Below are 15348 nucleotides of genomic sequence, written 5' to 3'. Positions count from 1 at the left end.
TGCAATCGAGGGTGTTACGTTTCGTAAAGTCTCATTGTTTTCCACCCCATATGTTTTCATACTTAAATACGTAACACATGATAATTATAAGATTTATGTAAGAAATACAAATGCAATATATATTTAATAAGAAGATATTTAAAATAGTTGTTAGAGGCTAAGAGAAGAAATTTAAATAATCTGTGTAAAATTGGATAGAAGTAATCTTTATGTTAAAAAAAAAAAAAAAAAAAAAAAACTGTTTAAACTAGTTTATTTATAGTATAGATTTATCAAGTAATTTTCAGATTTAGGTGATTATAACTTACAAGTTTTATATATGGATTTTAGTTGCGTTTTCAAATTCTTTTATAGTCTAGATTTATTAAGTAGTTTTTAAAGTTATTACAACTTAGATCATGTGTAGTAGGGCATTATCATAATGTCCCTCTTATGGGGTTATATGACATGTGCCATCAAGATCAAGCCCCTCAATTTTTTTCACCGGCGTTTTCACAATCATGCTAACAACAATTTTCTAAAGATCATGCCCAGGGGTGGTGTACAGGGCATTATGTAACGTGATCTTTGCCTCTTTATATCCAATCACATTTCTCGCTACACTTGGCCTTACAAGTCACTAACATTTTTAAAGTATTCTCATATTCACCAATTTAATACATGTACTGTTAAGAAAATAATAATGCGAAGAAGATTATTCACGGTCTGGTGATCACTACTTGTTGGTGTATTTGGAAAGGAAGAAACAAGTCAATATTCAAGCATTTAAAACATAGCCCATAAGACATTCTAGGGGAGATTAAATCAAGGGGCTTCAGTTCGGTTAAAAATAGAGCTTCATATAATTATATTAGTTGGGGGAAGTGGTGTAAATAACTGTTATATATGTTGTAATTTTCTTACCCTTTGCCCGCTTGGGTCAGGGGTTGTGTTTTGTTTGGCATTTACATTTTTGGGTCGGAGACGTATTAATGAAGTTTACTTTTTCTAAAAAAAAAACAAATCATATAAATTATATGTTATAATAAGTAACGAAATTAATCAAACTTAAACTACAAGTCAATATGAAAATAAATAATAAAGAAAGTTTGGTGGGGAAGCCGCAGCGTGCACTTTGCGGTGTGCACCAGGACAGACATTCCGATTATTCTTCACCGATATCTATACATACACACATACATATATCTCATTCTCTCTCTCTACTCCAGTCGAGATCATCAATGGCGGTTATCATCCTATTTCTCCCTCATCATCACATATTTCTAATCTCATAGCTAACACACACAACTTAATTCTTACTTTTTTTGTTTGCAGAAACTCAAATGCAGATGCAATGTGTTCTTCGCAATCTTCTTCTTCTTCACAGTTGTTCTATTCACATACGCTTCATCACTAAAGGTCAGTTAAAATCAATTTTTGAATCTCAGTTGTGTGAGGAACTGATGATTGATGGTGCTGACGTGTATATTATCAGGAAGGACAAACGTGTGTAGATAACGGTAACTGTGACTTAGGGTTACATTGTGAAGCGTGTGTTGCAGACGGCAATGTTCGCCCTAGGTGTACTCGTATTCAGCCTTTGAGTCCGTTTTCCAAGGTGAATTGTGTGTGTGTGTATGAGTGTGAATGTTACGTTAGGGTTTCATTTTGTTTGATGTGATTTTGGAGTGACCGCAGGTGAAAGGATTGCCGTTCAATCGGTACTCGTGGTTAACGACGCATAATTCGTTCGCGAAATTTGGAGAGAAATCGGCTACCGGTTCCGTTGTTCTAGCTCCGACGAATCAGCAGGATTCTGTTAGCTCTCAGCTCGATGTAAGCCTTTGTTGTTAGTTCTGATAGTAATGGTTTCGTATAGGTTTGTTGAAGTATGTGATTTCAATTGCGATTTTATAGTTTAAACATCAAAATTGATGGGGAATTTAGGGATTTGACATGTTTTGGGCCTACTTTGTATTTTAGTGCAATATAAGTACAAAAGTTTTTATGTTGAATTATCGATGCCTCGATGGAATCTATATCGTTCACAAGGTGGAAGTTAGGGCTTATAAAATACAAACAAATAGTTTACCATGTAATTAGTTATTTTAAATAACTATAATTGCATTAGGGTTTACGGGTTTCTTGACTTATTTTTTTTATTGTAATTAGGTTGATTTTGTTGGGAAATCATGAAAATAGACAAGTTGACCAAAGCAAATCATCAAAATAGACGTTGACTTAAAAACGCCACCGGTCAATGTCTATTTTGATGTTTTGCTTGTTCAACTTGTCTATTTTCATTGTTTTCCCGATTTTGTTCCATATTTTTTTTTGAAAGGTGTGAATTATATAGTGTAGGTTATTTAGTTTCCTTATTGGATCATCCATGTGTCTATAAATTGAGGTGTTAACATCACAACGAAATAACAGTTATAGCCACTTATTTTCATATTTGGTCTAGTAGGTGGGATTACTGCTATGAAGTTATGAACTATTTACAACCTAGATGTATTTCCTTTCGCATTAAAATTGCAATCACTCACCTAACATGCTCAACAACAGAAATGCTTGATGTTTAGCCAACTGTTTTTATTGTAAATCGAAGCGAAACGTATTGTTCAGAACTCATTTTTACGTTTCATAGTTTTAGTGAATCTTCTAGGTTTTCTAATCAACATGTAGAATTCTTATAATGATAACTCGAGGGCAACTGAATATTGACATAAAACGTGGCTGAAAATTACACATTGCAATTAACATGATTGTTAGAAATATATTGGTTACCAAGCGAGTAGTTGAGTTCATATTAGTGTGCACCTGCTATCCACATGGGTGTATGATGAGAGGAATAATACCTGATGGTTTTCTTTGTTAAATACTCTTCAATGAGTGAAGTAGTTGGAGTTGCATAAAGTATTCAATTAAAAAAGGCATGCGTAAATATAATGCTAGTATATGATGTGGTTGCCATTATTTTATTTGGCACAAAGGAACCCCATTACACCCAAAGTGATATTTTGAATAAAAAGATAAAAGTGTTAGTTGTAAATTATGTGGATGACATAACAGTATATTATCTTAGAACTGCCTGTGAAAAATCTCATTGATAGTCAGTCATTTTATACACATTTTTCTTTTCTTCAAGGGATTATGTTATTCTCTAGCAGCAAAATGATTTATAAAGTTTTATACCGCAATTATATAGTTCACTTTTATTAACAAATTTTGAAACCCCGATTTTCATATAAATAAATTCAACTACTACACAACAAACTCTGATTAACACATGCTATTTTTAATGTAGGCAGGTTATTGATCATATTTGTTTACTTAGGAAAACATAAAATTTGTATATATCATTTCACAATCTGAATCAAATTTGTTTGCTGATGGTTCTGCAGAATGGTGTGAGAGGACTGATGCTTGATATGTATGACTTTGAGAATGACATTTGGTTATGTCATTCCTTTGGTGGCAAATGCTTCAACTACACGGCTTTTGTAAGTAATTTTCTATATCTTTCTTCTATCCCACTTCACATCAATTAGATAGTTTCAGGTTTAGGGTGTTTTAGGACCGAGGGTTTGGGAATGCGGAGATGCTACGTGGAATGATAAAAGGTGTTTGGTTTAAGGCTATGTGTTTTTGAGTTGGGAGTAAAATGCCATTTTCTTCCCTAAGGTTTGGCTAGTTTTGCGACTTTCATCCAAAGGTTTGTGTTTCCGCATCTGGATCCAAAAGTTTTGAAATCTTGCCATTTTCATCCAGTTCGTTAACTCCATCCATTTATCTTCGTTAAGTCAGGGGTATTTCCGTCTTTTTTGCTAACCTAAAGGACAATTCAGTCCTTTTCAGGGGTATTTTGTCTTTTTACATAAAGTGAAAAAGGACCAAATTGCCCTTTAAGTTTGCAAAAAAAGATGGAAATACCCCTGAAAAACGGAGAAAAATGGATGGAGTTAACGAGCCGGATGAAAATGGTAAGAATTCAAACCTTTTGGATCCAGATGCAGAAAAACAAACCTTTGGACGAAAGTCGCAAAACTAGCCAAACCTCAGGGAAGAAAATGACATTTTACTCTAGAATTAGGAATAATAACACTGTTTATTTTGGTACCTGACCCATTACCCAACAGATGGCTGCCTGTTTATAGAATCACTAATGACACTTTTTATTTTCATCAGCAACCTGCTATCAATGTTCTGAAAGAGATCCGGGTTTTCCTAGAAAAGAATCCAACCGAGATCATAACCATAATCATTGAAGATTATGTTACGTCACCAAACGGTCTAACTAATGTCTTCAATGCTGCTGGTCTGAGGAAATACTGGTTTCCAGTAGCCCAAATGCCAAGTGATGGTAGGGACTGGCCCACAATTGACTCCATGGTCCGCCAAAATCACCGTTTGGTAGTTTTCACTTCCAAATCTTCTAAACAGGCGACTGAAGGGATTGCTTATGAGTGGAAGTACTTGGTTGAAAACCAATGTGAGTTGTGTCGAACTTTGCGAGCTTAAGATAGGCACAATGTTGACATAGGGCATCGAGTTAAAAACCAACCAACTTTGGTTAACTTTTCTGCGGCAATTTCATATATATCCTTCTAAAACTTCAAAATTTTGTATAGAGTAAAATGCCATTTTCGTCCCTGAGGTTTGGCCAGTTCTGCGACTTCCGTCCAAAGGTTTGTTTTTCCGCATCTGGATCCAAGAGATTTGAAATCTTGCCATTTTTATCCGGCTAGTTAACTCCATCCATTTTTCTCTGTTAAGTCAAGGGTATTTCCGTCTTTTTTGTTAACTTAAAGGGCAATTCGGTCTTTTTCAGGGGTATTCGGTTTTTTTACATAAATGAAAAAGACCGAATTGCCCTTTAAGTTAGCAAAAAAGACAGAAATAATCCTAACTTAACGGAGAAAATGGATGTAATTAACGAGCTGGATGAAAATGGCAAGATTTCAAACCTTTAGGATCCAGATGCGGAAAAACAACCCTTTGGACGAAAGTCGCAAAACTGGCCAAACCTCAGGGACTAAAATGGTATTTTACTCTTTCATATATTTCCTTCGAATTTTTATTATACCATATTTACATTTTCAAAACACTGAAAAATATATCATATTTACCACTTTATTTGTTAAGAATATATAGTTACCTGCTTTCAAGGTTAAAGATTATCTTTAAATTGAGAATTTCTTGGAAAAAATGGTGGTAACCCGAAATAGAAATATAAGAAAAAGTTGGTTATATTTTAATGTAATTTTCCGTTTTAAAACTTCTTATTTGTGTGACACGTGTGAAATTACAGACGGAACAGTCGGGATGAAAAGTGGTTTATGTCCTAACCGTGCTGAGTCAGCAGCAATGAACACTACATCAAGATCACTGGTTTTAATGAACTATTTCCCAGATACCCCTGATCTTACCCAAGCTTGCAAGCACAATTCAGACCCGTTAATGAACATGATAAACACATGCCATGATGTAGCTGTTAAACGTTGGCCTAATTTCATTGCTGTTGACTTTTACAAGGTATAATTATCAACCATATTTTTGGTAAATTTATTCAGTTGGTACACCTGAATAATTAAAGTAATTATAATTCTGCAGAGAAGCAATGGTGGGGGTGCACCTGCTGCTGTAGATATGGCTAACGGGCAGCTGGTTTGTGGTTGTAACACCATTGCAGCATGCCGGGTATGCAACCTTTATCTGTACTAGAGATGGTTCAAGTATAAATGGGCCGGGCTGGGCAGGTCAGGGTTGGGTTGGCCCATAAACAATTTATATGGGCAATTGTCAAAGAAAGGATATAGACATTTTGCTAGAAGATAAGTCCCTGAACTTCAGTTTTGAATAATTAGATCCCTAGACCTTTAAGTTTAGGGAAAAATTCGTTTTTTTAATAAAAAAGTCTAGGGATTTTATTATGCAAGAAGGGACTATTATGTTAAGAATTAGAGTAAAATGCCATTTGCGTCCCCGAGGTTTGGCTGTTCTCATCCAACTCGTTAGCTACATTCATTTTTTAATGTTAAGTTAGAGGTATTTTCGTCTTTTTGACATTTTTTTGTGATGATTAAAGGGTTTGGGTGGGGAGAAATCAACATAGGTGGATCTTTATTTCTTATAATAATTTTTATTTTAATAAAAAAAATGTCAAAAAAGACGGAAATGCCCCTCATTTAACGGAGAAAAATGGATGGAGTTAACAAGTTGGATGAAAATGGGAAGATTTCAAACTTTTGGATCCAGATGCGGAAAAACAAAACTTTGGACGAAAGTCGCAAAACTAGCCAAACTCAGGGACGAAAATGGCATTTTACTCTAAGAATTAAGTGCAAAACTTAACTTGATGATTTTTGAAAGATAAGGGATTTAATTAATCAAGCAAATATAAAATTTAACTTATATGTGAACTAGCAAAAACACCCCGCGCTACGTGGCGGGAATTTACTTGCTTAGCCCATGTCCTGCGCTAAGTAGTAAGCAAACATCGACCAAAATCGGTAAAAATCGTAAAGCAAAAAATACGAATTTATATTGGTACGTGACGTAAAGCCCCATCAAAGACGTACAACTCAAATTTATACCAACACGATTGATTATATGTTTATGATAGATCATAGATATAATTTTAAAAGTGACAAATATCACTTATTTAATGAACTAGTATGATATTTCTAAAATATATAAAACTATATGATATTTAATATTTTATTTTTCAAAACACTTTCATAAGTCATGATGCTACCCATCAAACCCGTCATCAATAAAAACACACAGCATCACTCCAATTGAAAAGTAAAGAAATGGCAATATTGTAATTAAGTTTCAACTCATGGGTAAATATTACACCGTAGCTAAGATCCTACCACAATTGTTATATAGAATAATTTGGCAAAAGTCCATAGGATTTTTTTCAAACAACTGCCCATTACCCCCATTTCATACAAATAGTCTTTTATTTTGATAACAAGAACAATATTATACAACAATAAACAATATAACTTTTTTGAATAACACAATTAACTAGGTAGAATGCATCAAAATTAAACCATGGGCAACTTTCAACTCATTTGACCGTTCCTCTTATAACAAAAAGTTTTTTTTTGCTCTGTTTGAGACGGAGCACAACTTGAATCCACCTAATCCCATAAGTAAATGGGATGAAATTTCTACTAATAATAAGTAGTGACAAGATTGGATGGGCGGGTTAGGTAACAAGTCATCTTTATTTCGGGCTTAAATGTGTTGGGCCACGTTGGGTAGCCATGTTAAACACTTTTTATCCAATTTTAAAGTAAATTACAAATGTTATAAAATAACAATATACTTTTGGCAATGTTTTAGTAATGATAACTTCTGTACCAGAGTTGGTATTTAAAATATCTTTAAAGACCCACTTCGGAACCATGAGAACTAACAATTATCCAAATAAAAAACTTCAATTACCCAAATAGACCATTTACAAAAAAACTAACAATTATCAAAACGGACTAGAAAGTAATAATTATCAAGATAGACCACTCGCCAAAAGTATATCGTTATTTTATGACATTCAACTTTTTTATAACTAATCATGTATTTATTATGATAGTTAGAGTAATAACCTAGGTTTTACGCCTAAAATGATTTAGGTGGTGGTATGCATCAATATTAAACTGTGTACGACTTTCAACCCATTTAATCCGTTCCTCTCTCAGTTATTTTTTATTTAACCTATTTGAGATAAAAATATAAACGGAGGCAACCCATTTACAAGTAAAGGTGACAAGTTGGACAGGTTGGGTAACGGGTCTGTAAGAACTTGTTTATCATCGAAAGAGTAAAACTGGGATGAAACAACATTTTTTTTTATAAATGTACCATAAATTGACCACCAATATTTTAACTTTATTAATGTGCAGCCAAACATGACCATTGGAGCCTGTAACTACCCAGAGGCTGGAGCTGCTCCAACTCCAACTACAACTTCAGCAATAAAAAGCTCCGGGAACATGGATGCTCAACCGGGTCAACTTTTATGGTTGTTTAGGTCGGGTTTGATAGCTATAACCTTGTGTTTTTAAAGTAGTTTAGACTTAAGAAATTTCCCACTTCATTAGGTAGGTTTTAAGGTAGCCAGCCATTCATGTTATATCTACAAATTAGCAACTCACCCTCCCTTCTAATGTCCCGGAAAATTGATTCTTAAATTGTATAAATCATCATAGTGTTGTGTTTGATTCCGTTTGGGTGCTATTATGCTATAGTAAAATTTATAATCGGATGAAGTAAAATTGTAAGAATTATTGGCCATCATTTATTAAGTCGATGTATGTTTGGAAAATCTATGTATGGGTGGACAATTTGAGAGTAAGTTGGGATGTTGATTTGATGGTAAGGAACCTCAAAACGACGACGTTGGTGGTGGTAATCACTAATCCGAGAGGAGGTGTAGTTGTCATGTGTGGTTTGACCAGAAATGGTGGTTTTTTTCTTGTCAATGGTTGTGTGTCACAAAAGGATTTGTGATGATGGCACAAAAGGGTAGGGAGGGAGGAGGGGCAAAAGATGGAGGGAAGGTAGCGCCGGTGGTGGTACTGGTAGCTTGAAATTGTTAAAGAGTTGATATTGTGTACGCTTGCGCATCATTTATGCTTATAATTGTTACAATTATCCTGCATGTATTTCATTTTGTGCGTGCATGCGTGCGTGGGAAACTAAGCATTTTAGAAGTAAAAAAACTATGATAGGTACTTGCAAAAAAAACCATACAAACCTAACAAGTAGTAAGTGAATATGAGACAATTATTGTACATGTATGAGTTCATATTGTTAAGAAACATGTTTAATAATATTCTAATAACTTATGTAAAACTTTTACTACATTAGACCATGGGATATGGTCCCCCTTCCTCCAAAGTCCATCTAGGTGTCACCTCACCTCCATGTCCATCTCATCATTTTCTCCTATGTGTTATGTGTGGGGTGTGGTTCCCCTTCTTCCTTTTTCTTCATTCCATTTTCTTATAATATTTTATTTCATGTATTTTATTTTTAAATACATTTTTTAATTCAGTTAATGAATAATAAATAAAATATCTTTTAAGAAATATTAAAAACTGCATAAAAATTCTAGAAAATTACAAATAAAAAAACAAACACAAATTTGGCTCCCTAGTGCCAAAAGCTATTTAATTCCTAACCAGTGTCTAACGGGTCATCCATAGGAATTGTTCAGCTCTAGGGGGCAAGGTTTTGTCTTTAGTAGATTAGGGTTTGCAATTCAGAAAGGGGTGACGGCGTAACTTGTTGCCTGTCTACCTTCTGTTTTGATGTAACTTGCCAAGTATCAATAAAATATGATTTACTTTCCAAAAAAAAAAAACACAAATTACCATCTAAATTAAATACTAAAAAACAAATAAACCTACAACACCACTACTCGTCATCAACGGGATCGACACGGAAGTTATTCTAGATGTGGTCAATTAAATCCGCACATGAGTTATTATGCACGTGCTCACTACTCGTCATGGCGACTATTTTTTAAAAAATAGAGAGTGAAGTTTTTTATAAAAATAATGATAGCGGAGAAGAAAATATAAAAAAGGTGAAGTGTAGCGGGTGTTTGGGTTAAAATGTGAGGTTTATATAGGGTTTAAAAATAAATTAATTGATTTTTTTATTTTACTAGCGACGGCATAATCTTCAAACGGTCCAATTATACACTTCAGAACGAACGGGAAATTACTCCCGATGGCACCGATAAGAAATGGGGGGGGGGGGGGGGTGTCCAATTAGAGACCCTCTCCACCTCATCTTCCGACCTTGTTTCCGATGCCACACCCCAAGGTCTTATCAAACAATTTATCCATCAAGTTGTTTTTGTTTTCCAAAATCTGAATAGAATAAAAAGTTTACATAAATAATGAAGATAAGAACAACCGGTTGACCCAAACGTGTTTGCATTAAGAAAGTGAGACAAAGCAATGTGAAAGGGAGTTCATGAACCTACATAGGCAGCGGTGGAGGGCACGTGATTATTGTCCACATTGTTGATTAATTAAACCTAAATTACGTACAAGGCTCGAGGTACCATGTTTCTTCCTTAATATATCCATAATATCATAAACTAGTTATACCCAAAAGAGAATTACAAGATTACCTACTACCTAGTTTTTTTTTATTCTAACCAGAAATTGATGCGTAATGAAAAATATGAGCAACCTAAACAAATCTAAAGTTATCGTTAGGTCATATGCAATCAACGTCTTTGGGGAAGTTTGTGACCCACATGGCGATGATGTGAAAGAAAGAGGCCACCGAGAGAAAGAGTGGGGTTTGTTTGTTGCCACATGCGAGAGAAAGGGAAGATTGTGTGTGTGAGAGAGAGAGAGAGAGAAAGAACGAAAGGGGTTTGTGTGCTTTGGCGAGCTGCGGATGCCTTTAGTTGCAACTCTTCTCATCTTGCATGTATCAATAATTATCAAAGAGCTATGATTCCACTCGGGGGCATTTACTAGGTTTCCTATATTACAAAGATTTAGTGATCGGTCTAGTTCGATTCAAGACACGATCGGATTTAAGTCAGTATGCAAACATAATAGTCTAGAGGAAACAAACAATCTGTTTAAAAAGATATAGTAAACATGCACGAGATGAAACCAATAATATCAATTTTATTTGTTCAACCCGAACCGATACATAGACACCATGATATCTCATGTACTTATTGCTTAGGCCTTTAAAACTCTAATGATACATCAAAACCTAAATGTTGAAGTCATCATTTAGAGTGATTTATTATTTAGTTTTAAGTTCAAAGACAAGAAATGAATAAAGATTAATAAAAAAAACTGGAGCAAATCTACCATAAAGATTTTAGTGACTGGAGAAGCACAAATGTCGAAACTAAAATTTTTTGATGATTAAATTATTAATTAAGCGAATTAAATATATAATTAGCTAATAAACCGATAAAAATAATTAATAATCCATGTATGAACATAATAACAAAAGGGACTGGAGTTTGTAGGTTGGTAGGGGGAATCCGGCGCAACAATCTGTCCCGTGATTAAGGATTCCAAACCCTTTTTTGGTATATTCCCGTTTTATTATTTTTTATTAATTTTTCTAAACCTTAAATTAAAATCTAAGAATTTTCTTGAATGATAAAGATGTGTTAAAAAGTTCATTTAGTGTTAATACATCGTTAATTAATAAGTATTTTAAAAATAGAGCTTCATAATTCATGTTACAAGTCATTATGACAAACATTTAATTTAAAATAATTTTGTAACATGTAATTAAACCAATTAAACGGTTATTAAAGATGTATAACACACTTTAAGTTTTTCGTTTGATGAGGTTACATGATTTTTCAGTTTTTTTCCTTTTAGGTTTCTTAGAGTACCTAACTCATACAACCTCTAATCCTACTGCTTAATCTATACATTTATCCACCATGAGACTAGAACTCTCAACCATCTAGATAACAACACCATTATTTACACACCTTGATACACACCAGGCTACTAGCCCTTTGGTTTTCCTTTTCAGATAACTATATGACTAAGGTGTCACCTAAGTTGTTAACGCACTTTGAACAACACAATTCATGACATAAAATACAACAATTCTACCAACAAAACACATACCTTTGTGAGGTATATCTCAAAATTGTTGGTTAAATTCCGGAAGTACAATATGATTTTGTTATTGTATCGTGGAAGATAGACGCGTTCACAGTGGAGAGCGTAATCCTTTAGAGAACAATGTCAAACATGGGCTTCAACATATTTTCATCATCGTTTCTTGTTATTTTCCATTTCCTTCTGTCGTAATAAGTATTGTATTATATTGTAATTGCCTTTTGTTTTGTAATTTTATGTGTGTTATATTATTTTACAAACGGTTCTCCTACCACTATTGCAATTTAGTGGAAGCTCGATCCATTGGTACTTAATGTGTTGCAGTTTAACTATAAGTATCATCCACTCTCACTTACAAACAACGTGTTGGACGGAGAGATACGGTTTTTAAGACCACACAGTGTGAGCATGAATTAGATGTGTTTATGCCTTTCCACGTCGCACACACCACACCCTCCTCGGCTTTGTAGACGGCGTTGATGGTTGGGCTTGAACTTTTCCATCGGCATTGAAGATAAATGCTCGTCGACGTGGCGTTGCCTGATTGGGGTGGCTACTAGCCGTTGGACCCCAACGACATTATTTAAAAAAATTATTTCACCCCATCATATGAAAAACTCACAACTTTCACCATTTTCACCTCACTCTCTTCTACCCAACTCATTCTCAACCTTCATTTTTATAAAATCTCTCAACCTTCTAAAAAAATAATGCATCCACACAACCGTAACTTTGATTCGAACAACCCCTATGGTTTCGGCGAAGTACCGAACACCACCTCGCCTCAAGGGTCTCAACCAAACCAACCGATTAAATTAAGTAATCGTTTTTTTTGTCATGTAATCTTATTCTATAACATCTTAAAACACAAAGTCGGTGGAGACTTTGTGTTTTAAGTCCTCAATATTTACAAAATGTACCCATTTAGTCCTTTTGTGTTTTAAGTCATGAATATTTACAAAAAATACACATTTAGCCCTTGAAGATTTATGTTTTTTCAATTTATTATAATTTTAACTCTAATACTTTTACTTTCTAATCTCTTATACTTTTAATTTTTTTCACTTCACACTTTCAAACTAAGTAAGTTACACATTCACTTCTAACTTTTGGTAATTGACAACTTTGATCCGCTAACTTTTTCTACTTAATAATTTGACGTCTCATCTTATTTGAATTGCTTTTACGACTTTAGACCATAACGTCACACATTATTATACTATTTTTTATCCATGTATAGCCATGTTAATATCTAAATTACTTTTACGACTTTACACGATTGTCTAAAATATTGTTACAACTTTACACCGCAATGGTCGAGCCATACTATATATATATCTAATGGCATTAATGTCACGAAGGTACCGTGTGTAACAAAGTAAAAAAGTGTAATGTCACGTGCGTGCATCAAACGTTATTGTCATCATTGTACGTTGTAACCACAAATGATTATATAGGTTACACTGAGTTTGATCCATCAAACACGTGTTTTATATGGTCAGCGCATCACATAATGTGTCGTCCGCTATAAACAACTAAGGTGGCGCCGGCGTAGTGTGTTGTGTATCGCAGTTTTAACGTACCTGTCATTTTAAATTCACGTTTTGACATAAACTTTTTTCTCAGGTGAGTCAGGTAAAAAATAATACGTTTTATACTTATTTTATGTACGTTCGTAAACTGTATTCGAAAGCGAGTTGGGTCAAATATAATACATTTTCATTCGATGGCGACGTAATTTTTTTCAGTAAAGAGTCGGGTTAAATATAAAGTATAAATACGAGTGACTTTAACTTTTGACGCCGCCGCAACGCGCGGCAGGTCAAAATCCTAGTTTTTATTTAAATTAGTATTTTTTTATTATTGTTAATTATTATATTACTAATACTGTTATTTTTTTAAAAAAAAAATTTATAGATAATATATAATTATTAAATAATAATAATAAGTATGTATCACGTGTCGAATAACGCCCGTCTTTCACGCCCCTTCCCACAGCCCCTTTTTTCCACCACACCATCTTTTTTGACGCGTGCTTACGTATCGTTCACATAACGCATAACGCCCATTTTCAAACCCCTTCACAGCGTGTCGTCTAACAAAATATTAGTGATGGTTAGTGAGAGATAAAAATATCATATTTAATTATATTTAGCCGAATAAAATCGTTGAAAGGAATGTGCAACTGGCTTCTAACTTTATTTTCGTTGTGAAAATTGAATCTTAAAATTATGGGAAATACTATAAAAAAATTAACATACTTTTTTTTTCTTTTTTCTTTTTATAAAAATCTCTTTACTTTTTTTTCACATAAAAACCAACATAATTTCTTTTTTCTCTCATAAAAGTTCCTTTACTTTTGTTTACACCTAAAATACCAACATCCTTTTTTATTTTGTAAAATTCCTTTAATAACTTTTTGTACATAAAAAACTAACATATTTCTACTCATCTATCATATAAGTCTCTTAAAATGTTAAATTTTAACAAAATACCATTTTTTATGTTTTTGTTTTTGTATTTTATTTTGAGTTATGTCATCCACACTCGTGTATTTTTATTATATTGTTTTTCGAACAATATTTATTGTTATCTATTTATTGAATTCAAAATGAAAAAGAAAAGACAAACATTGAATAAACTTTGATTTGCAATATATCCAATTTAAAACATTAATTCATCTCAATTATTTTCTCACTCGTATTAATAAGTAAAAAAGATATTCATAATTTTGTTCAAAATTAACATTTGAAAGGATTTTTATATGCAAAAAGTTGTCAATGGATTTTTATAAGACAAAAAGAAAACTAAGTTGGTTTTTTATGAGAAAAAAAAGTAAAAGGATTTTTATGACATAAAAATAGAAAACAGGCATTTGCCCTAAAATTCTATATAAACATAATACAAAATTCCACACTAAATAACTCATGTTGAGTGTTTGGGTCTAGTAACTAGTAACTAATTCTTCCTGAGTTTGATATTTACAAAGTCTTCATTGTTGATTGCTTACTACCAGAACTTACAAGGATCAAGGGAGTGGAAGAAGGTTATCGGGGGCGGTATCCTTAAGTTATTGGGAATGTATTTTTGATAACTTTTTTTATAGTTTTGGAAGGTGAGGAATGATAAGAAATTCAACAATAGGAACATGTTGTGTGCTTCAACGTTGATATCATTTCTGGCTTGCTTTTGCCTGTTTCCAGTTTCTTGCCGGCCCAATTTCTATATTTATACAAAAGTTTCACCCTTAAAAAAAATATCTTTTCATATTTCACTTCTTTTGCGGGTTTCCAGTATTCTTAAGCTTTTTTATATCATATCAGATTTTACATACAAAGGTTTTCTATTCTATTTTTGTTTTTTATATCATTTCAGATTTTACATACAAATATTTTCTATTCTATTTTTGTTTTACAAATATCCAATTTCAAACATCATTGAATATACATTTGTAAGAACTGAAACCTAATAATCAACATATCTTTCTTAAACTTGTTTAAGAGATATATAAAAACAGAAACATATTTACGATTTTCTCCTTTTAAATTATAATTTAATAGTCCATGTTGGCACCTTGTAACATTACATTTTAAAAGTTAACACTCCATTATAAAGGTCACTGTTCATTTTATGGTTTATGTATTTTATTTTATATGATTGGACCATGCTAATCACAAAAGGATTTCTAACTCAAATTGCTTTTTTTTAATTTTAAATTATACTTTTT

General features: G+C 33.1%; 1 protein-coding gene across 1 annotated transcript; it reads left to right on the top strand.

Annotated features, from left to right (window-relative positions):
- The first annotated feature begins 1076 nt into the window (after positions 1 to 1076).
- Positions 1077 to 8213, top strand: LOC110889858 (PI-PLC X domain-containing protein At5g67130). The gene is made up of 9 exons (XM_022137434.2): positions 1077 to 1226; positions 1315 to 1398; positions 1475 to 1597; positions 1678 to 1815; positions 3384 to 3482; positions 4168 to 4471; positions 5291 to 5514; positions 5593 to 5679; positions 7893 to 8213. The coding sequence occupies exons 1-9, from the start codon at positions 1221 to 1223 to the stop codon at positions 8052 to 8054; spliced, it is 1227 nt and encodes a 408-aa protein (XP_021993126.1). The 5' UTR covers positions 1077 to 1220; the 3' UTR covers positions 8055 to 8213.
- Positions 8214 to 15348: the final 7135 nt, after the last annotated feature.

The sequence above is a fragment of the Helianthus annuus genome, chromosome 16, assembly GCF_002127325.2.
Source record: "Helianthus annuus cultivar XRQ/B chromosome 16, HanXRQr2.0-SUNRISE, whole genome shotgun sequence".
NCBI classification, from domain to species: domain Eukaryota; kingdom Viridiplantae; phylum Streptophyta; class Magnoliopsida; order Asterales; family Asteraceae; genus Helianthus; species Helianthus annuus.
Note: the sequence above shows the minus strand (reverse complement) of the source record. Positions and strands in the feature narration are given on the sequence as shown.